Below are 21,099 nucleotides of genomic sequence, written 5' to 3' on the forward strand. Positions count from 1 at the left end.
TTGAGATCACATGGCCAAAGTTTAATCATTGTGAACCAATTGTATTAATGTTCCATGGGAATTAAAGTATTGCCCATTCAGCACCAACTATTAAAATGTTTAATTTTGGTAACTTACCGGTAATACATTTTGTAGAGACCCTGTCCTGTCTCCATGATAGTGCTGCTAATTAGCTTGTGGGGATCCTAATATAAATATCTAGCCCCCTCCCTACAGCCCCTGAGCCCCTGTTTCAAAACTTTACAAACGTATTCTTCCTTCCTTCCTTCCTTGTTTCCTTGATATGTAAGCACAGATTTATAAGTATAGGTGTACGTAAGCAAGGTGGGTCTGCATGGCCCTAGGGGCCCTGTTCAAAAGTAGTGCACTATATAGGGAATAAGGTGCCCTCCCTGCTCAGCTCAGTTGCGTGGCTGTGAGTTGAACTCCTGACAGATGTTATTGACCACCTTGGGGACGAACTTGTAGAGGCTGTCAAACTCGTCTACGAAGTAGGAGTGCTCCTTGTCGGGGTCGGTGGCGATGTATTCCAGCTCGTCCTGCGCTGCCCAGGCGATGCCGATGGAGTACGCTATCACACCTGGAGAGGGAGAGGAGAGAGACGGGTAGTTAGAGACTGGACTAGACGATAACAACTGGGTTAGTTTAGACCGGGAGTGGGCCACATTGAGATTTCCGAATTCAACGGAGGGCACATTTTTTTATCCGATTTGTTCGTAAATATTATGCCAGAAAAAGACCACTAATTTGAAATAAATATATGTTTTTTAATATATAAATATATACACGGTGCATTCAGAAAGTATTCAGACCCTTTGACCTTTTCCACATTTTGTTACGTTACAGCCTTATTCTAAAATTGATTAAATTTCTTTTTTCTTATCAATCTGCAGCAAAATACCATAATGACAAAGTAAATGTATTAAAAATCAAAAACATAAGTATTGTTGAAGCCCCTTTGGCAGCGATTACAGGCCTGAGTCTTCTTGGGTATGACTCTATAAACCTGGCACATCTGTATTTGGGGAGTTTCTCCCATTCTTCTCTGCAGATCCTCTCAAGCTCTGTCAGGTTGGATGGGGAGCGTTGCTGCACAGCTATTTTCTGGTCTCTCCAGAGATGTTCGATCGGCTTCATGTCCGGGTTCTGGCTGGGCCAGAAGGACATTCAGAGACTTGTCCCGAAGCCACTCCTGCATTGTCTTGGTTGTGTGCTTAGGGTCGTTGTCCTGTTGGAAGGTGAACGTTCGCCCCCAGTCGGAAGTCCTGAGCGCTCTGGAGCAGGTTTTTATCAAGGATCTCTCTGTACTTTGCTCCGTTCATCTTTCCCTCGAAACTGACTAGTCTCCCAGTCCCTACTGCTGAAAAACACCCCCACAGCATGATGCTGTCACCATCACGCATCACCGTAGGGATGGTGCCAGATTTCCTTCTGATGTGACGCTTGGCATTAAGACCAAAGAGTTCAGCCGTGGTGTCATCAGACCAGAGAATCTTGTTTCTCATTGTCTGAGAGTCCTTTAGGTGCCTTTTAGCAAACTCATTTTTACTGAGGAGTGGCTTCCATCTGGCCACTCTACCACAAAGGCCTGATTGGTGCTGCCGAGAGAGTTGTCCTTCTAGAAGGTTCTCCCTTCTCCACATATGAACTCTGCCTGGGTTCTTGGTCACCTCCCTTCTCTTGTCCTGATGGTTCCAAACTTCTTCCATTTAAAAATGGAGGCCACTGTGTACTTGGGGACCTTCAATGCTGCAGACATTTTTTGGTACCCTTCCCCACATCTGTGCATCGACACAATCCTGAGTTCAGAGTTCTACAGAGAATTCCTTTGACCTCATGGCTTGGCTTTTGCTCTGATATGTACTGTCAACTGTGTGCCTTTACAAATCATGTCCAATCAATGTAATTTACCACAAGTGGACTCCAATCAAGACCATTAGCTAAAAACCTATTTTCACTTAGCTTAGAAACAAGCCACACACACTGCATGACCAAAAGTATGTGGACACCTGCTCGTCAAACATCTCATTCCAATATTGTGGGCATTGATATGGAGTTGGTACCCCCTTATTTGCTATAATGGCCTCCACTGTTCTGGGAAGGCTTTCCACTAGAGGTTGGAACATTGCTGCTATAACAGCCTCCACTCTTCTGGGAAGGCTTTCCACTAGATGTTGGAACATTGCTGCTATAACAGCCTCCACTCTTCTGGGAAGGCTTTCCACTAGATGTAGGAACATTGCTGCAGGGACTTGGTTCCATTCAGCCACAAGAACATTAGTGAGGTCGGGCACTGACGTTGGGTGATTAGGCTTGGCTCGCAGTCTGTGTTCCAATTCATCCCGAAGGTGTTAGATGGGGTTGAGGTCAGGGCTCTGTGCAGGCCAGACAAGTTCTTCCACACCGATCTCAACAAACCATTTCTGTATAGACCTCACTTTGCACAGCGGCATTGTCATGCTGAAACAGGAAAGTTTTTGCCACAAAGTTGGAAGCACAGAATAGTCTAGAATGTCATTGTATGCTGTAGCGTTAAGATTTCCCTTCACTGGAACTAAGGGGCCCGAAACATGAAAAACAAACCCAGACCATTATTCCTCCTCCACTAAACTTTACAGTTGGCACGATGCATTGGGGCAGGTAGGGTTCTCCTGGCATCCGCCAAATCCAAACTCTTTGGATTGAATTGTTTGCGTGTTGCGTATTTTTGTTCAGCGTAGTTTTCATTACATTTCAATTTGGTTTCACACCAACTTGGCTTTCATTACATTTCAATTTGGTTTCACACCAACTTGGCTTTCATTACATTTCAATTTGGTTTCACACCAACTTAGCTTTCATTACATTTCAATTTGGTTTCACACCAACTTGGCTTTCATTACATTTCAATTTGGTTTCACACCAACTTGGCTTTCATTACATTTCAATTTGGTTTCACACCAACTTGGCTTTCATTACATTTCAATTTGGTTTCACACCAACTTAGCTTTCATTACATTTCAATTTGGTTTCACACCAACTTGGCTTTCATTACATTTCAATTTGGTTTCACACCAACTTGGCTTTCATTACATTTCCATTTGGTTTCACACCAACTTGGCTTTCATTACATTTCAATTTGGTTTCACACCAACATGGCTTTCATTACATTTCAATTTGGTTTCACACCAACTTGGCTTTCATTACATTTCAATTTGGTTTCACACCAACTTGGCTTTCATTACATTTCAATTTGGTTTCACACCAACATGGCTTTCATTACATTTCAATTTGGTTTCACACCAACATGGCTTTCATTACATTTCAATTTGGTTTCACACCAACTTGGCTTTCATTTAGTTTCCCATATGAAGAAATAATAAAATAGCAATCCAAAATTATCCACCAGTATGATGCTAAATTACCTATATCGAGGTGCTTTTTCTTAGAGGAGCCCCCCCCCCCCCCATTGGCCAAGATTTTCTGACCACACCAATCAACCTCTGACCCCTCACCTTGGCGATGGACGGCCAACGCCGGAGCTCTGACATCATCGTAGCTCCTCCCGTCGGTGATAACGATCATGATCTTGCGTTTGTTGGGTTTGGACTTGCTGAACAGCTGCTCTGCTGCATAGGTGATAGCTGCTCCAGTACTGGTCCCGCCGCTCCAGTAATTAATCCTCTTTATGGCATTAAGCAGATCAGCCTTGTTGTTGTGTTGGCCGAAGGCAAACTCCAGCCGTTGTTCGTACGTGTACTGTACTGCGCCGACTCGTGTGTCCGTGTCCGATATCTCAAACTCCCGCGTGATGTTAGCGACGAACTGCAGGACGGTCCGGAAGTTCCCGGTGCCCACAGAGCTGGATCCGTCGATGACGAAGGCGATGTCGTTTGCGTTAAGGCAGGTCTTGCTGCAGACGAGACGGTCGGTGTCGCACACGCGCTTGACGAGGGGTTGGACTGCCTTCCGCAAGGCGAACCAGCTCGACACGGGTAGGGAGTAGAAACCGTTGGTTCGACACACCGCCTGTTGAGAGATGAGAGAAGATGAGGTGGTTGGGCAGGGTTTCATGAAGGGACAGGGCTCAAATTGTGAGGGAATTGGAAGCGGATGTATGTGTTAACATAGCTATGGGTGACCCAGTGACCATCGTCTCTATTTACCTTGTCCACAAAGTTCGGCTCCACCACATTCTGCTTCTCGTTCTCGTCGGGTCCCTCGATGGTCACAAAGAAGATGTTGATACCAGACTCTCTGGCCTGGCGTGATGCCTCCTCTACCTTGTCGGTTGGCCAGCCGTCTACCAGAACAACAGCCACGTTGGGCGCTCCGCCCCGGTTACCGTTGGCGTCGCTGAAGTAATGTTTGTTGATATAGGAGAGTGCCTTCCCTAGGAGAACACCGGGGGGCAGCAGAGCGCTTAACAGACAGACAGTTGAAGTAATGTTTGTTGATATAGGAGAGGGCCTTCCCTAGGAGAACACCGGGGGGCAGCAGAGCGCTTAACAGACAGACAGCTGAAGTAATGTTTGTTGATATAACAGAGGGCCTTCCCTAGGAGAACACTAGGGGGCAACAGAGAAACAGACAGACAGCTGAAGTAGTGTTTGTTGAAAAACCATGACCATTATTCCTCCACCAAACTTTACAGTTGGCACTATGCATTGGGGCAGGTAGTGTTCTCCTGGCATCTGCCAAACCCAGATTAAATTTTATACACCTGTCAGCAACGGGTGTGGCTGAAATAATCCACGAATTTGAAGGGATGGCACATAAATGTGTATATATAGCATAGTTTGATAATACAGGAGAGGGCCTTCCCTAGGAATACAGCAGGGGGCAGCAGAGAGGTGGTTAAGCCAGACAGACAGACAGACACAGCTGAAGTAGTTTAATATAGGAGGGCCTTCCCTAGGAGTACAGCAGGGGGCAGCAGAGAGGTGTTTAAAACAGACAGAGATATAAAACACACAATACGTTTCTGTAAACACATGCACACAACGAAGCCCGTTAAAATGGAATGTTTTGTTCTAAACTACCATCCAGTAAGTGTTCTAATCTAAGAAGTGGTAGGAACACCTGTTTCCAGTGGCCTATTTCTTCTATTGAACCCTTATTTAAACAGGTGAGTTGACTGAGAAGACGTGATATTACAGTATCTATTTAGAAAGCAGAAGCGGTTGATCATCTTGCATCTCATTGTTGGTGGTCTGTACTCTCTTGGCCAGGGGGTTTCACGTGGAAAAACATGGCAATCTCAATGTGATTTCCTTCTTTAAGTAAAGGATACATAACTACCGAAGACTAGAAACATCTGTGAAGATATGTCGCTGATGAGAACGGAGACGAATGCAGTGGCTAGCTGGCACATTGATTAGAGGGGAGGTTATAGTCTGTAAACACACACAACCCTATTTGTATCCAACTGCAATGTTTAGCAGAGTCACAAAGACCGCATGAGGCATCAAATGAAAGGAAACCATCGCTTCCTGACAGTAATCTGACCCCTGGCCAGTCAGGGCTGGTAGAACCAAATGCCTTTGGTCAGGAGGCCAGGAGTAAAACACTATTATTTAACTCAGTGTCTAGGGTCGGATTTAGATTAAATTGCAGTCTCTCGGGGATGTGAAAATGTGGTAAAGATTTTGTGAAACAAGCGATAATTGTGTCCCTTTTCCCTTTCGCACTTAAGTGTGCGGTCTTGTGGCCATGGTGCCTCCCGGCTGTACACTCGTAGAAAAAAGGGTTCCAAAATGGTTCCAAAATGGGTTCCAAAAGGGTTCCAAAATGGGATCCAAAAGGGTTCCAAAATGGTTCTAAATGGGATCCAAAAGGGTTCCAAAATGGGTTCTAAAAGGATTCTAAAAGGGTTCTTCGGGCATTTTGTTGTTGTTCCCCATAGGATAACAGTTTTTGGTTCCAGGTAGAACCCTTTTGGGTTCCACGTAGAAGCCCTCTACCCAGAACCAAAACAGGTTCTTCAAAGGGTTCTCCTATGGGGACAGTTGAAGAAACCTTTTTAGGTTTTAGATATTTATTACATTTATTTATTCCACCTTTATTTAACCAGGGAGGCCAGTTGAGAACACCTTTATTTAACCAGGTAGGCTAGTTGAGGACAAGTTCTCATTTACAACTGTGACCTGGCCAAGATAAAGCATAGCAGTGTGAACAGACAACAACACAGAGTTACAAACATACAGCCAATAAAACAATAGAACAAGTCTATATACAGTGTGTGCAAATGATAAGGGAGGTAAGGCAATAAATAGGCCATGGTGGCGAAGTAATTACAATATAGCATTAACACTGGAGTGAAATTACAATGTAGCAAGTAAACACTGGAGTGATAGATGTGCAGAAGATGAGTGTGCAAGTAGAGATACTGGGGTGCAAAGGAGCAAGATAAATAACAGAATGGGGATGAGGTAGTTGGATGGGCTATTCACAAGATGGGCTATGAGCAGTAATCTGTGAGCTGCTCTGACAGCTGGTGCTTAAAGCTAGCGAGGGAGATATGAGTTTCCAGCTTCAGTGATTTTTGCAGTTTGTTCCAGTCATTAACAGCAGAGAACTGGGAGGAAGCACCTTTCTTTCTAAGAGTGTGGACTAGGTCAGTGGTAGCCCAATTTTTAATTTTATTGTTAGGAACTCAATGGCAAGTTTTAAACTTCCTCTTGAAAGTTGTAGGTAGTAGAATACACAAGGCTGGATGTTCCTCGATGTTGGAATACCTGGTCACTGTGGAGCCTCTGCTCTTAACTAAATATCTTATACCTGTATGTTGGGGCGGCAGGGTAGCCTAGTGGTTAGAGCGTTGGACTAGTAACCGGAAGGTTGCAAGTTCAAACCGCCGACAAGGTACAAATCTGTCGTTCTGCCCCTGAACAGGCCCCTAAATAAAAACCTGTATTGTACCAAAATCATTAAAAAAATATATATATAAAATAGTACACACGGACATAACAATCAATGACATAACAATTTTTGTATTTTTTTTTTACCTTTATTTAACCAAATTCTTATATTCAATGACGGCCTAGGAACAGTGGGTTAACTACCCACTGTTCCTAGGCCGTCATTGAATATAAGAATTTGGTTAAATAAAGGTAAACTTTTTTTTTTAAAATTGTTCTGTCATTGATTGTTATGTCCGTGTGAACTACTTTATATATATATTTTTTTAATGATTTTGGTACAATACAGGTTTTTATTTATTTAATTAATTTATTCACTAACTCACCCACGTTGGACATCCCTCCCTTCTGTGTGATCTTGTCTATGGCAGGTTTCAGCTCTCTGGAGTTAGTATAGGCCTTCAGACTGAACTCTGTGACCGGATCATCTCTGTGGCGACAACAACAACAACAACAACAACATGCATTTCAGAAAGGAAGGAACGAGAAAGGACGAGAAGAGAAGAAACAGATTGAGGCAGAAAGAGGAGAGAACCTAAGAGAATGCCATACCCACTGGTCACACTGGTTGAATCAACGTTGTTTCCACATTGAACCAACGTGGAATTGAACTACCTACCATTGAATTGATGTCTGTGCCCGGTGGGTAGCCACAGGTTCAGTGAGGTTAGACTACCCCATAGACTTACCTGTCAGGTCCATAATTATTGACACCCTTGATAAAGACTGGATCAAATACATTATACAAATACTGAGCTGTACTGTATGTGTGTGACCTTTATTTAACCAGGCAAGTCCGTTAAGAACAAATTCTTATTTATTTACAACGACGGCCTCCCCCGGCCAAACCCGGACGACGCTGGGTCAATTGTGCGCCGCCCTGCGGGACTCCCAATCACGGCCGGATGTTTGCTTTTTTTTTTGTGGAAAATTATATTTTATACTAATACAATCGCTCAGTGAAATAGATTTTGTCCAACAAGTCATATTTTTTTCCTTTCTCTAAATGATAGGGGTCAAAATTATTATTTCAATACCTTTCAATAACTCACTTTGCAAGGATAACGGCACTGAGCCTTTTTCTACAATGTTTTATGAGATTCTAGAACACATTGGGAGGGATCTTAGACCAGTCCTCCATACAGAATCTGATTAGAGAACACATTGGGAGGGATCTTAGACCAGTCCTCCATACAGAATCTGATTGGAGAACACATTGGGAGGGATCTTAGACCAGTCCTCCATTCAGAATCTGATTGGAGAACACATTGGGAGGGATCTTAGACCAGTCCTCCATACAGAATCTGATTGGAGAACACATTGGGAGGGATCTTAGACCAGTCCTCCATACAGAATCTGATTGGAGAACACATTGGGAGGGATCTTGGAGCATTCAGCCATACAGAGTCTTCGCCTCTTAAATTCAAGCCACGGGTTAGTGGGGTTACTTACCCCTATTGGATCATATATATATTTAGGGGTTACTCACCCGTATTGGATCATATATATATTTAGGGGTTACTCACCCGTATTGGATGACGCCCATCATGGGTCCGGCCATGCCCACGTTGATGACCTGTGCCACCTCAGCCAGGAAGTCCTTCTGGATCTTAAAGCGCCGCTTCCCAATACTCCAGCTACCGTCCATCAGCCATGCTATGTCAACTTTACAGTCTGCCAATCAATCAATTAATCAATCAATCAATGTGATATCCCAATACTCCAGCTACCGTCCATCAGCCATGCTATGTCAACTTTACAGTCTGCCAATCAATCAATTATTCAATCAGTCAATGTGATATCCCAATACTCCAGCTACCGTCCATCAGCCATGTTATGTCAACTTTACAGTCTGCCAATCAATCAATTAATCAATCAATCAATGTGATTTCCCAATACTCCAGCTACCGTCCATCAGCCATGCTATGTCAACTTTACAGTCTGCCAATCAATCAATTAATCAATCAATCAATGTGATATCCCAATACTCCAGCTACCGTCCATCAGCCATGCTATGTCTACCTTACAATCAATCAATCAATGTGATATCGTAGGGCTTATAGGTTATAACACATAATAAACAGCTATCCAGTCTAGTCCCAGTTCTGTTTGTGCTGTCGTGACAACTACGGTGTACGTGTGTGTGTGTGTATGTGTTGGTGTGTGTGTGTACGTGTGTGTGTGAACATACTTGGGTCTCCCTGAGTAACAGGCTCTGGGTCGGCCCGGGGTAGTGAGTCCTGCTCTCTCACACTGAAACCTGATGACAGACAGAACAGAAGATGACAGACAGAACAGAAGATGACAGACAGAACAGAAGATGACAGAAACGAAGATGACAGAGTACAAGCATGTCAAACATCACATAGAGAAGACAATGCCCTACATAAGGAATGTCATCATGCTTTTTCCAACTGAGACATTACACGATAACAGACGACATCTAAGGATGGATTCATTATATATTTGAGATCTTAACTTCTTGTTCTGGTGAGCCATATCTGTTTCTGTCTAACTGGTGAGCCATATCTGTTTCTGTCTAACTGGTGAGCCATATCTGTTTCTGTCTAACTGGTGAGCCATATCTGTTTCTGTCTAACTGGTGAGCCATATCTGTTTCTGTCTAACTGGTGAGCCATATCTGTTTCTGTCTAACTGGTGAGCCATATCTGTTTCTGTCTAACTGGTGAGCCATATCTGTTTCTGTCTAACTGGTGAGCCATATCTATTTCTGTCTAACTGGTGAGCCATATCTATTTCTGTCTAACTGGTGAGCCATATCTGTTTCTGTCTAACTGGTGAGCCATATCTGTTTCTGTCTAACTGGTGAGCCATATCTGTTTCTGTCTAACTGGTGAGCCATATCTGTTTCTGTCTAACTGGTGAGCCATATCTGTTTCTGTCTAACTGGTGAGCCATATCTGTTTCTGTCTAACTGGTGAGCCATATCTGTTTCAGTCTAACTGGTGAGCCATATCTGTTTCTGTCTAACTGGTGAGCCATATCTGTTTATGTCTAACTGGTGAGCCATATCTGTTTCAGTCTAACTGGTGAGCCATATCTGTTTCTGTCTAACTGGTGAGCCATATCTGTTTCTGTCTAACTGGTGAGCCATATCTGTTTCAGTCTAACTGGTGAGCCATATCTGTTTCTGTCTAACTGGTGAGCCATATCTGTTTCTGTCTAACTGGTGAGCCATATCTGTTTCTGTCTAACTGGTGAGCCATATCTGTTTCTGTCTAACTGGTGAGCCATATCTGTTTCTGACTAACTGGTGAGCCATATATGTTTCTGTCTAACTGGTGAGCCATATCTGTTTCTGTCTAACTGGTGAGCCATATCTGTTTCTGTCTAACTGGTGAGCCATATCTGTTTCTGTCTAACTGGTGAGCCATATCTGTTTCTGTCTAACTGGTGAGCCATATCTGTTTCTGTCTAACTGGTGAGCCATATCTGTTTCTGTCTAACTGGTGAGCCATATCTGTTTCTGTCTAACTGGTGAGCCATATCTGTTTCTGTCTAACTGGTGAGCCATATCTGTTTCTGTCTAACTGGTGAGCCATATCTGTTTCTTCCTAACTGGTGAGCCATATCTGTTTCTGTCTAACTGGTGAGCCATATCTGTTTCTGTCTAACTGGTGAGCCATATCTGTTTCTGTCTAACTGGTGAGCCATATCTGTTTCTGTCTAACTGGTGAGCCATATCTGTTTCTGTCTAACTGGTGAGCCATATATGTTTCTGTCTAACTGGTGAGCCATATCTGTTTCTGTCTAACTGGTGAGCCATATCTGTTTCTGTCTAACTGGTGAGCCATATCTGTTTCTGTCTAACAGGTGAGCCATATCTGTTTCTGTCTAACTGGTGAGCCATATCTGTTTCTGTCTAACTGGTGAGCCATATCTATTTCTGTCTAACTGGTGAGCCATATCTGTTTCTGTCTAACTGGTGAGCCATATCTGTTTCTGTCTAACTGGTGAGCCATATCTGTTTCTGTCTAACTGGTGAGCCATATCTGTTTCTGTCTAACTGGTGAGCCATATCTATTTCTGTCTAACTGGTGAGCCATATCTATTTCTGTGTAACTGGTGAGCCATATCTGTTTCTGTCTAACTGGTGAGCCATACCTGTTTCTGTCTAACTGGTGAGCCATATCTGTTTCTGTCTAACTGGTGAGCCATATCTGTTTCTGTCTAACTGGTGAGCCATATATGTTTCTGTCTAACTGGTGAGCCATATCTGTTTCTGTCTAACTGGTGAGCCATATCTGTTTCTGTCTAACTGGTGAGCCATATCTATTTCTGTCTAACTGGTGAGCCATATCTGTTTCTGTCTAACTGGTGAGCCATATCTGTTTCTGTCTAACTGGTGAGCCATATCTGTTTCTGTCTAACTGGTGAGCCATATCTGTTTCTGTCTAACTGGTGAGCCATATCTGTTTCTGTCTAACTGGTGAGCCATATCTGTTTCTGTCTAACTGGTGAGCCATATCTGTTTCTGTCTAACTGGTGAGCCATATCTGTTTCTGTCTAACTGGTGAGCCATATCTGTTTCTGTCTAACTGGTGAGCCATATCTGTTTCTGTCTAACTGGTGAGCCATATCTGTTTCTGTCTAACTGGTGGTGAGCCATATCTGTTTCTGTCTAACTGGTGAGCCATATCTGTTTCTGTCTAACTGGTGAGCCATATCTGTTTCTGTCTAACTGGTGAGTCATATCTGTTTCTGTCTAACTGGTGAGCCATATCTGTTTCTGTCTAACTGGTGAGCCATATCTGTTTCTGACTAACTGGTGAGCCATATCTGTTTCTGTCTAACTGGTGAGCCATATCTGTTTCTGTCTAACTGGTGAGTCATATCTGTTTCTGTCTAACTGGTGAGCCATATCTGTTTCTGTCTAACTGGTGAGCCATATCTGTTTCTGACTAACTGGTGAGCCATATCGGTTTCTGTCTAACTGGTGAGCCATATCTGTTTCTGTCTAACTGGTTAGTCGCTATCGTTTTCCTGCGTTGTTGGATGCAACGGACTGCAAATCAACTACTTAAAAATCATTCAATGTGATTTTCTGGATCTTTGTTTTAGATTCCGTCTCTCACAGTTGAAGTGTACCTCTGATAACAATTACATGCTTTGTAAGTAGGAAAACCTGCAAAATCGGCAGTGTATCAAATACTTGTTCTTCCCACTGTATATACAACATATTTTAAAGGCACACGTAGCCTATATATCAATTACATACACACAAACTATCTAGGTCCAATAGGGGAGAGGCGTTGTGCCGTGAGGTGTTGCTTTATCTGTTTTTTGAAACCAGGTTTGCTGTTTATTTGAGCAATTTGAGATGCAAGGTAGTTCCATGCAATAACGGCTCTATATAAAACTGTACACTTTCTTGAATTTGTTCTGGATTTGGGGACTGTGAAAAGACCCCCGGTGGCATGTCTGGTGGGATAAGGGATAAGTGTGTGTGTCAGAGCTCTGTTTAATTTGACTATGCAAACAATTAGGGATTTTCAACACATTAATGTTTCTTATAAAAATAAGAAGTGATGCAGTCAGTCTCTCCTCAACTCTTAGCCAAGAGAGACTGGCATGCATAGTATTTATATCAGCCCTCTGATTACAATGAAGAGCAAGATGTGCCTCTCTGTTCTGGGCCAGCTGCAGCTTAACTAGGTGTTTCCTTGCAGCACTGGACCACACGACTGGACAATAATCAAGATTAGACAAAACTAGACCCTACAGAACTTGCTTTTTGGAGTGTGCTGTCAAAAAAGCAGAGCATCTCTTTATTACGGCCCAGACCTCTCCCCATCTTTGCAACCATTGAATCTACAGTTGAAGTCAGAAGTTTACATACACTTAGGTTGGAGTCATTAAAACTCGTTTTTTAACCACTCCACACATTTCTTGTTAACAAACTATAGTTTTAGCAAGTTGGTTAGGACATCTACTTTGTGCATGACACAAGTAATTTTTCCAGCAATTGTTTACAGATTATTTCACTTATTATTCACTGTATCACAATTCCAGTGGGTCAGAAGGTTACATACACTAAGTTGACTGGGCCTTTAAACAGCATGGAAAATTCCAGAAAATTATGTCATGGCTTTAGAAGTGTCATGTTGTGTCTTGTCTCTGTCCTTTCCCTTCACCCTGTCTCCCTCTGCTGGTCGTTGTTAGGTTACCGTTTCTGTCCCTCTTTCCCCCAGCTGTTCCTTGTCTTCTCTGACTACCTCATTCACCCCTTTTCCCACCTGTTCCCTTTTTCCCTCTGATTAGGTCCCTATATCTCTCTCTGTTTCTGTTCCTGTCCTTGTCGGATTCTTGTTTGTGTTTCATGCCTGAGCCAGACTATCGTCATGTTTGCTGTAACCTTGTCCTGTCCTGTCGGAATCTGCCGGTCTATCTGAGCCTACCTATGTTTGGTTATTAAAGAAGCTCTGTTTAAGTTAGTTCGCTTTTGGGTCCTCATTCACTCACCATAACAGAAGAATCCGACCAAGAATGGACCCAGCGACTTCGGATCCTCTCCACTCAGCCGTCGGGATCCAGGGAGCGATGCTAGGCAGACACGAGCAGGAAGTGTCTGCTGCTCGACATGCCGTTGAGACCCTGGCCACCCAAGTCTCCAACCTCACAGAACAGGTTCACCATCTCCGCCTCGATCCACCGGCCACTTCCAGGGCTTTCGAATCTCCGGAGCCCAGAATCAATAACCCGCCGTGTTACTCTGGGGAGCCCACTGAATGCCGCTCGTTCCTCACCCAGTGTGATATTGTGTTTTCTCTCCAGCCCAACACTTACTCCAGGAGCACTGCTCGTGTCGCCTACGTCATATCTCTCCTTATTGGACGGGCTCGTGAGTGGGGCACGGCAATCTGGGAGGCAAGGGCTGAGTGTACTAACCAGTATCAGGACTTTAAGGAGGAGATGATACGGGTTTTTGATCGATCTGTTTTTGGGGAGGAGGCTTCCAGGGCCCTGTCTTCCCTATGTCAAGGCAATCGATCCATAACAGACTACTCTATTGAGTTTCGCACTCTTGCTGTCTCCAGTGGCTGGAACGAGCCGGCCTTGCTCGCTCGTCTTCTGGAGGGTCTCCGCGCAGAGGTAAAGGATGAGATTCTCTCCCGGGAGGTTCCTTCCAGCGTGGATTCCTTGATTGAACTCGCTATTCGCATTGAGCGACGGGTTGATCTTCGTCACCGAGCTCGTGGAAAGGAGCTCGCGCTCTCCGTCGCCCCCCTCTCCGCATCACTACCATCTTCCTCTGCCGGCTCGGGTGCTGAGCCCATGCAGCTGGGAGGTATCCGCATCTCGACTAAGGAGAGGGAACGGAGAATCACCAACCGCCTCTGTCTCTATTGCGGTTCCGCTGGTCATTTTGTCACTTCATGTCCAGTAAAAGGCCAGAGCTCGTCAGTAAGCGGAGGGCTACTGGTGAGCGCTACTACTCCTGTCTCTCCTTCAAGATCCTGCACTACCTTGTCGGTCCATCTACGCTGGACCGGTTCGTCAGCTTCCTGCAGTGCCTTAATAGACTCTGGGGCGGAGGGCTGTTTTATGGACGAGACCTGGGCTCGGGAACATGACATTCCTCTCAGACAGTTAAAGGAGCCCACGGCCTTGTTCGCCCTGGATGGTAGTCCTCTTCCCAGGATTCAGCGTGAGACGCTACCTTTAACCCTCACTGTTTCTGGTAATCATAGTGAAACCATTTCTTTTTTAATTTTTCGTTCACCTTTTACACCTGTTGTTTTGGGCCATCCCTGGCTAGTTTGTCATAATCCTTCCATTAATTGGTCTAGTAATTCTATCCTCTCCTGGAACGTCTCTTGTCATGTGAAATGTTTAATGTCTGCTATCCCTCCTGTTTCCTCTGTCTCTTCTTCACAGGAGGAGCCTGGTGATTTGACAGGGGTGCCGGAGGAATATCACGATCTGCGCACGGTGTTCAGTCGGTCCAGGGCCACCTCTCTTCCTCCACACCGGTCGTATGATTGTAGTATTGATCTCCTTCCGGGAACCACCCCCCCCCGGGGTAGACTATACTCTCTGTCGGCTCCCGAACGTAAGGCTCTCGAAGATTATTTGTCTGTAGCTCTTGACGCCGGTACCATAGTCCCCTCCTCCTCTCCCGCCGGAGCGGGGTTTTTTTTTGTCAAGAAGAAGGACGGGTCTCTGCGCCCCTGCATAGATTATCGAGGGCTGAATGACATAACAGTGAAGAATCGTTATCCGCTTCCTCTTATGTCTTCAGCCTTCGAGATCCTGCAGGGAGCCAGGTTTTTCACTAAGTTGGACCTTCGTAACGCTTACCATCTCGTGCGCATCAGGGAGGGGGACGAGTGGAAGACGGCGTTTAACACTCCGTTAGGGCACTTTGAATACCGGGTTCTTCCTTTCGGCCTCGCTAACGCTCCAGCTGTCTTTCAGGCATTAGTCAATGATGTCCTGAGAGACATGCTGAACATCTTTGTTTTCGTTTACCTTGACGATATCCTGATTTTTTCACCGTCACTCCAGATTCATGTTCAGCACGTTCGACGTGTCCTCCAGCGCCTTTTAGAGAATTGTCTTTTTGTGAAGGCTGAGAAGTGCACTTTTCATGCCTCCTCCGTCACATTTCTCGGTTCTGTTATTTCCGCTGAAGGCATTAAGATGGATCCCGCTAAGGTCCAAGCTGTCATTGATTGGCCCGTCCCTAAGTCACGCGTCGAGCTGCAGCGCTTTCTCGGCTTCGCGAACTTCTATCGTCGTTTCATCCGTAATTTCGGTCAGGTGGCAGCTCCTCTCACAGCCCTTACTTCTGTCAAGACGTGCTTTAAGTGGTCCGTTTCCGCCCAGGGAGCTTTTGATCTCCTCAAGAATCGTTTTACATCCGCTCCTATCCTTGTTACACCTGACGTCTCTAGACAGTTCGTTGTCGAGGTTGACGCGTCAGAGGTGGGCGTGGGAGCCATTCTTTCTCAGCGCTCCCTCTCTGACGACAAGGTCCACCCATGCGCGTATTTTTCTCATCGCCTGTCGCCGTCGGAACGTAACTATGATGTGGGTAACCGCGAACTGCTCGCCATCCGGTTAGCCCTAGGCGAATGGCGACAGTGGTTGGAGGGGGCGACCGTTCCTTTTGTCGTTTGGACTGACCATAGGAACCTTGAGTACATCCGTTCTGCCAAACGACTTAATGCGCGTCAGGCGCGTTGGGCGCTGTTTTTCGCTCGTTTCGAGTTCGTGATTTCTTATCGTCCGGGCTCTAAGAACACCAAGCCTGATGCTTTGTCTCGTCTCTTCAGTTCTTCAGTAGCCTCCACTGACCCCGAGGGGATTCTCCCTGAGGGGCGTGTTGTCGGGTTGACTGTCTGGGGAATTGAGAGGCAGGTAAAACAAGCGCTCACTCACACTCCGTCGCCGCGCGCTTGTCCTAGGAACCTTCTTTTCGTTCCCGTTCCTACTCGTCTGGCCGTTCTTCAGTGGGCTCACTCTGCCAAGTTAGCCGGCCACCCTGGCGTTCGGGGTACGCTTGCTTCCATTCGCCAGCGTTTTTGGTGGCCCACCCGGGAGCATGACACGCGTCGTTTCGTGGCTGCTTGTTCGGTCTGCGCGCAGACTAAGTCCGGTAACTCTCCTCCTGCCGGCCGTCTCAGGCCGCTTCCTATTCCCTCTCGACCGTGGTCTCACATCGCCTTAGATTTTGTCACCGGACTGCCTTCGTCAGCGGGGAAGACTGTTATTCTTACGGTTGTCGATAGGTTCTCTAAGGCGGCTCATTTCATTCCCCTTGCTAAGCTTCCTTCTGCTAAAGAGACGGCACAAATCATCATCGAGAATGTTTTCAGAATTCATGGCCTTCCGTCAGACGTCGTTTCGGACAGAGGTCCGCAATTCACGTCTCAATTTTGGAGGGAGTTTTGCCGTTTGATTGGGGCTTCCGTCAGTCTCTCTTCCGGCTTTCACCCCCAGTCTAACGGTCAAGCAGAACGGGCCAATCAGACTATTGGTCGCATCTTACGCAGTCTTTCTTTTCGCAACCCTGCGTCTTGGTCAGAACAGCTCCCCTGGGCAGAATACGCCCACAACTCGCTTCCTTCGTCTGCGACCGGGCTATCTCCTTTTCAGAGTAGCCTCGGGTACCAGCCTCCGCTGTTCTCATCTCAGTTCGCCGAGTCCAGCGTCCCCTCCGCTCAGGCTTTTGTCCAACGTTGCGAGCGCACCTGGAAGAGGGTCAGGTCTGCACTTTGCCGTTATAGGGCGCAGACTGTGAGGGCTGCTAATAAGCGTAGAACTAAGAGTCCTAGATATTGTCGCGGTCAGAGAGTTTGGCTCTCCACTCAGAACCTTCCCCTTAAGACGGCTTCTCGCAAGTTGACCCCGCGGTTCATTGGTCCGTTCCGTATTTCTCGGGTCATTAATCCTGTCGCAGTTCGACTTCTTCTTCCGCGATACCTTCGTCGCGTCCACCCGGTCTTCCATGTCTCCTGTATTAAGCCCGTTCTTCGCGCCCCCGCTCGTCTTCCCCCCCCCCCCCCCATCCTTGTCGAGGGCGCACCCATCTACAGGGTCCGCAGGATTTTGGACATGCGTCCTCGGGGCCGTGGTCACCAGTACCTTGTCGATTGGGAGGGGTACGGTCCTGAGGAGAGGAGTTGGGTTCCCTCTCGGGACGTGCTGGACCGTGCGCTGATCGAGGATTTCCTCCGTTGCCGCCAGGTTTCCTCCTCGAGTGCGCCAGGAGGCGCTCGGTGAGTGGGGGGGTACTGTCATGTTGTGTCTTGTCTCTGTCCTTTCCCTTCACCCTGTCTCCCTCTGCTGGTCGTTGTTAGGTTACCGTTTCTGTCCCTCTTTCCCCCAGCTGTTCCTTGTCTTCTCTGACTACCTCATTCACCCCTTTTCCCACCTGTTCCCTTTTTCCCTCTGATTAGGTCCCTATATCTCTCTCTGTTTCTGTTCCTGTCCTTGTCGGATTCTTGTTTGTGTTTCATGCCTGAGCCAGACTATCGTCATGTTTGCTGTAACCTTGTCCTGTCCTGTCGGAATCTGCCGGTCTATCTGAGCCTACCTATGTTTGGTTATTAAAGAAGCTCTGTTTAAGTTAGTTCGCTTTTGGGTCCTCATTCACTCACCATAACAAGAAGCTTCTGTGGATGTATTTCAAGGCCTACCTTCAAATTCAGTGCCTCTTTGCTTGACATCATGGGAAAAGCCGAAGAATTCAACCAAGACCTCAGAAAAAAAATTGTAGACCTCCACAAGTCTGGTTGATCCTTGGGAACAATTTCCAAATGCCTGAAGGTACCACGTACCAGCTGTGGTTGCTGATGCATATATGGTTGAATCATCAGCATACATGGACTCACTTTGTTTAATGCCAGTGGCAGGTCATTGGGGAAAATTGAAAATAGTAGAGGACCTAGAGAGATGCTCTGTGGTACACCACACATTACAATTTTGACATTAGAGATGCTTCCATTAAAGAAAACCCTCTGTGTTCTATTAGATAGATAGCTCTGAATGGCAGAGGTTGAAAAGTCATAGCGCATACGTTTTTTCAACAACAGTTGAATAATATCAAAGGCTGCACTGAAATCTAACAATACAGCTCCCACAATCTTCTTAGGATCAATTTCATTCAACCAATCATCAGTCATTTGTGTCAATGCAGTACATGTTGAGTGCCCTTCTCTATAAGCATGCTGAAAGTCTGTTGTTAATTTGTTTACAGAGAAATAGCATTTTATTTGGTCAGGCACCATTTCCAACAGTTTGCTAAGAGCTGGCAGCAAGCTGATATGTCTGCTGTTAGAACCAGTAAAGGCCTCTTTACCACTCTTGGGTAGCGGGATGACTTTGGCTTCCCTCCAGGCCTGAGGACAAAGACTTTCCTCAAAGCTCAGATTAAAGATATGACAGATAGGAGTGGCTATAGAGTCAGCTACCATCCTCAGTAGCTTTCCATCTAAGTTGCCAATGCCAGAAGGTTTGTCATTGTTCGTCATCAATAACAATAATGTTTCCTCCTCTCATTAACTTTACAAAATGTAAAGTTCCAACGCTTTTCTTTCGTTATTAGTTGTTTTATGCATGAATATAATGGCTCACTGTTCGTTGTTGGCATTTCCTGCCTAAGTTTGTCTACTTGTCCACTTTGTCCACAGTTTGTCCACACAATGAAATAATCAATTAAATAATTGGCAACATCAAAATGGTTTTGTGATGAATAAACCATCTGATTCGATGAAAGATGGAGTTGAATTGATCTTTCTGCCCATAATTTCATTAAAATACTCCATTTTTTTTCTTACATCATTATTTATGTCATTGATCTTGGCTTCATAATACAGTTTCTTCTTCTTTGTGTTGAGTTTAGTTACATAGTTTCTCAGTTTGCAGTAAGTCAGCCAGTCAGATGTGCAGAAAGTCAGCCAGTCAGATGTGCAGTCAGACTTATTAGCCACTCCTTTTGCCCCATCTCTTTCAACCATACAGTTTTTCAATTCCTCATCAATCCATGGAGCCTTAACAATTCCAACAGTCAGTTTCTTAACAGGTACATGTTTATCAATAATTGGAAGAAGCAATTTCATAAATTCATTAATTAAGTGCCTGGATGCTCCTAATTAATCACATCAGACCAACAAATATTTTGAGCATCATCCATATAAGAGTCACAGCAAAATATTTTGTATGATCTCTTATACACTATTTTAGTCCCAGCTGTTGGAACTTTGGCTTTCCTGTATATAGCCACTATATTGTAATCACTGCATCCAATGGGTACGGATATGGCTTTAGTTCTACCTGGAACCAGAGGTTTCTTCATGAGAGGGTTCTAAATGGAACTCGAAGGGGTTATCATACAGGGACAAATCAAAGGGTTCTCCCATCTGGACAAACAACATAACTCTGTAACCAGGGGGTTCATGACAGGGTTCTATGTAGAACACAAATGGACAAAATGAAGAACTCACAAGAGTTCCTTGTGAGAGGTTTCTAATGACAGGAACAAATGACAGAATGTCTATTGGTTCTCATGTTTTAACAATCTGTATTACACCCCAAAGATCCAGTGGCATAGCAGGAAGTTCATGCCACTGGTAAACTACTAGTCAGGTAAAACTACTAGTCAGGTAAAGCTACTAGTCAGGTAAAGCTATTAGTCAGGTAAAGCTACTAGTCAGATAAACTACTAGTCTGGTAAACTACTAGTCAGGTAAAACTACTAGTCAGGTAAAACTACTAGTCAGGTAAAGCTACTAGTCAGGTAAAGCTACTAGTCAGGTAAAGCTACTAGTCAGGTAAACTACTAGTCTGGTAAACTACTAGTCAGGTAAACTACTAGTCAGGTAAAACTACTAGTCAGGTAAAACTACTAGTCATGTAAACTACTAGTCAGGTAAAACTACTAGCCAAGTAAAACTACTAGTCAGGTAAACTACTAGTCAGGTAAAACTACTAGTCAGGTAAAACTACTAGTCATGTAAACTACTAGTCAGGTAAAACTACTAGCCAGGTAAAACTACTAGTCAGGTAAAGCTACTAGTCAGGTAAAGCTACTAGTCAGGTAAACTACTAGTCTGGTAAACTACTAGTCAGGTAAACTACTAGTCAGGTAAAACTACTAGTCATGTAAACTACTAGTCAGGTAAAACTACTAGCCAGGTAAAACTACTAGTCATGTAAACTACTAGTCAGGTAAAACTACTAGCCAGGTAAAACTACTAGTCAGGTAAAACTACTAGCCAGGTAAAACTACTAGTCAGGTAAAACTACTAGTCAGGTAAAACTACTAGCCAGGTAAACTACTAGTCAGGTAAAACCACTAGTCAGGTAAAGCTACTAGTCAGGTAAACTACTAGTCAGTTTGAAAACACGTGATTAAACTAAGCTTCAGGCATCATTGATGACGTACTTCTGATAAAGTGATACATTGGCACACTGCTTCGAAGTTTCCTGCTCAGTGATTTCGATGCCTCGGAACTTCGGCATTAAATGTAACATCACTACTGGTTACCAGTGAAAACACAACGAAGGCTAGTCGGCCAGCATAACCAGCTAGACCATGCTGGTCAGACAGCATAACCAGCTAGACCATGCTGGTCAGACCAGCATAACCAGCTAGACCATGCTGGTCAGATAAAGTTGACCAGCACGGACCAGCTTGAAATGTATGCTGGTCTATGCTGGGGGGGTTTAAGCT

General features: G+C 44.9%; 1 protein-coding gene across 11 annotated transcripts in view; it reads right to left on the reverse strand.

Moving 5' to 3' along the window:
* vit (vitrin) overlaps positions 1 to 21,099 on the reverse strand; it is a 92,143-nt gene continuing 71,044 nt past the window's right edge. For 10 of the 11 annotated variants that reach the window (XM_090201751.1, XM_090201749.1, XM_036945959.2 and 7 more), the window contains 6 exons: positions 9,091 to 9,159; positions 8,426 to 8,573; positions 7,226 to 7,329; positions 4,146 to 4,372; positions 3,495 to 4,008; positions 1 to 580 (listed from right to left, as the gene is read on the reverse strand). In XM_090201751.1, the coding sequence (XP_090057877.1) occupies positions 402 to 580; positions 3,495 to 4,008; positions 4,146 to 4,372; positions 7,226 to 7,329; positions 8,426 to 8,573; positions 9,091 to 9,159 (1,241 nt within the window). In that variant the 3' untranslated portion in view covers positions 1 to 401. Of the gene's footprint in view, positions 581 to 3,494; positions 4,009 to 4,145; positions 4,373 to 7,225; positions 7,330 to 8,425; positions 8,574 to 8,763; positions 8,841 to 9,090; positions 9,160 to 21,099 lie in introns of those variants that run through there. The other variant, XM_090201757.1, reaches the window with a different exon arrangement.

Source organism: Oncorhynchus mykiss, chromosome 16 (assembly GCF_057628025.1).
Source record: "Oncorhynchus mykiss isolate SJ-2025 chromosome 16, ASM5762802v1, whole genome shotgun sequence".
NCBI lineage: Eukaryota > Metazoa > Chordata > Actinopteri > Salmoniformes > Salmonidae > Oncorhynchus > Oncorhynchus mykiss.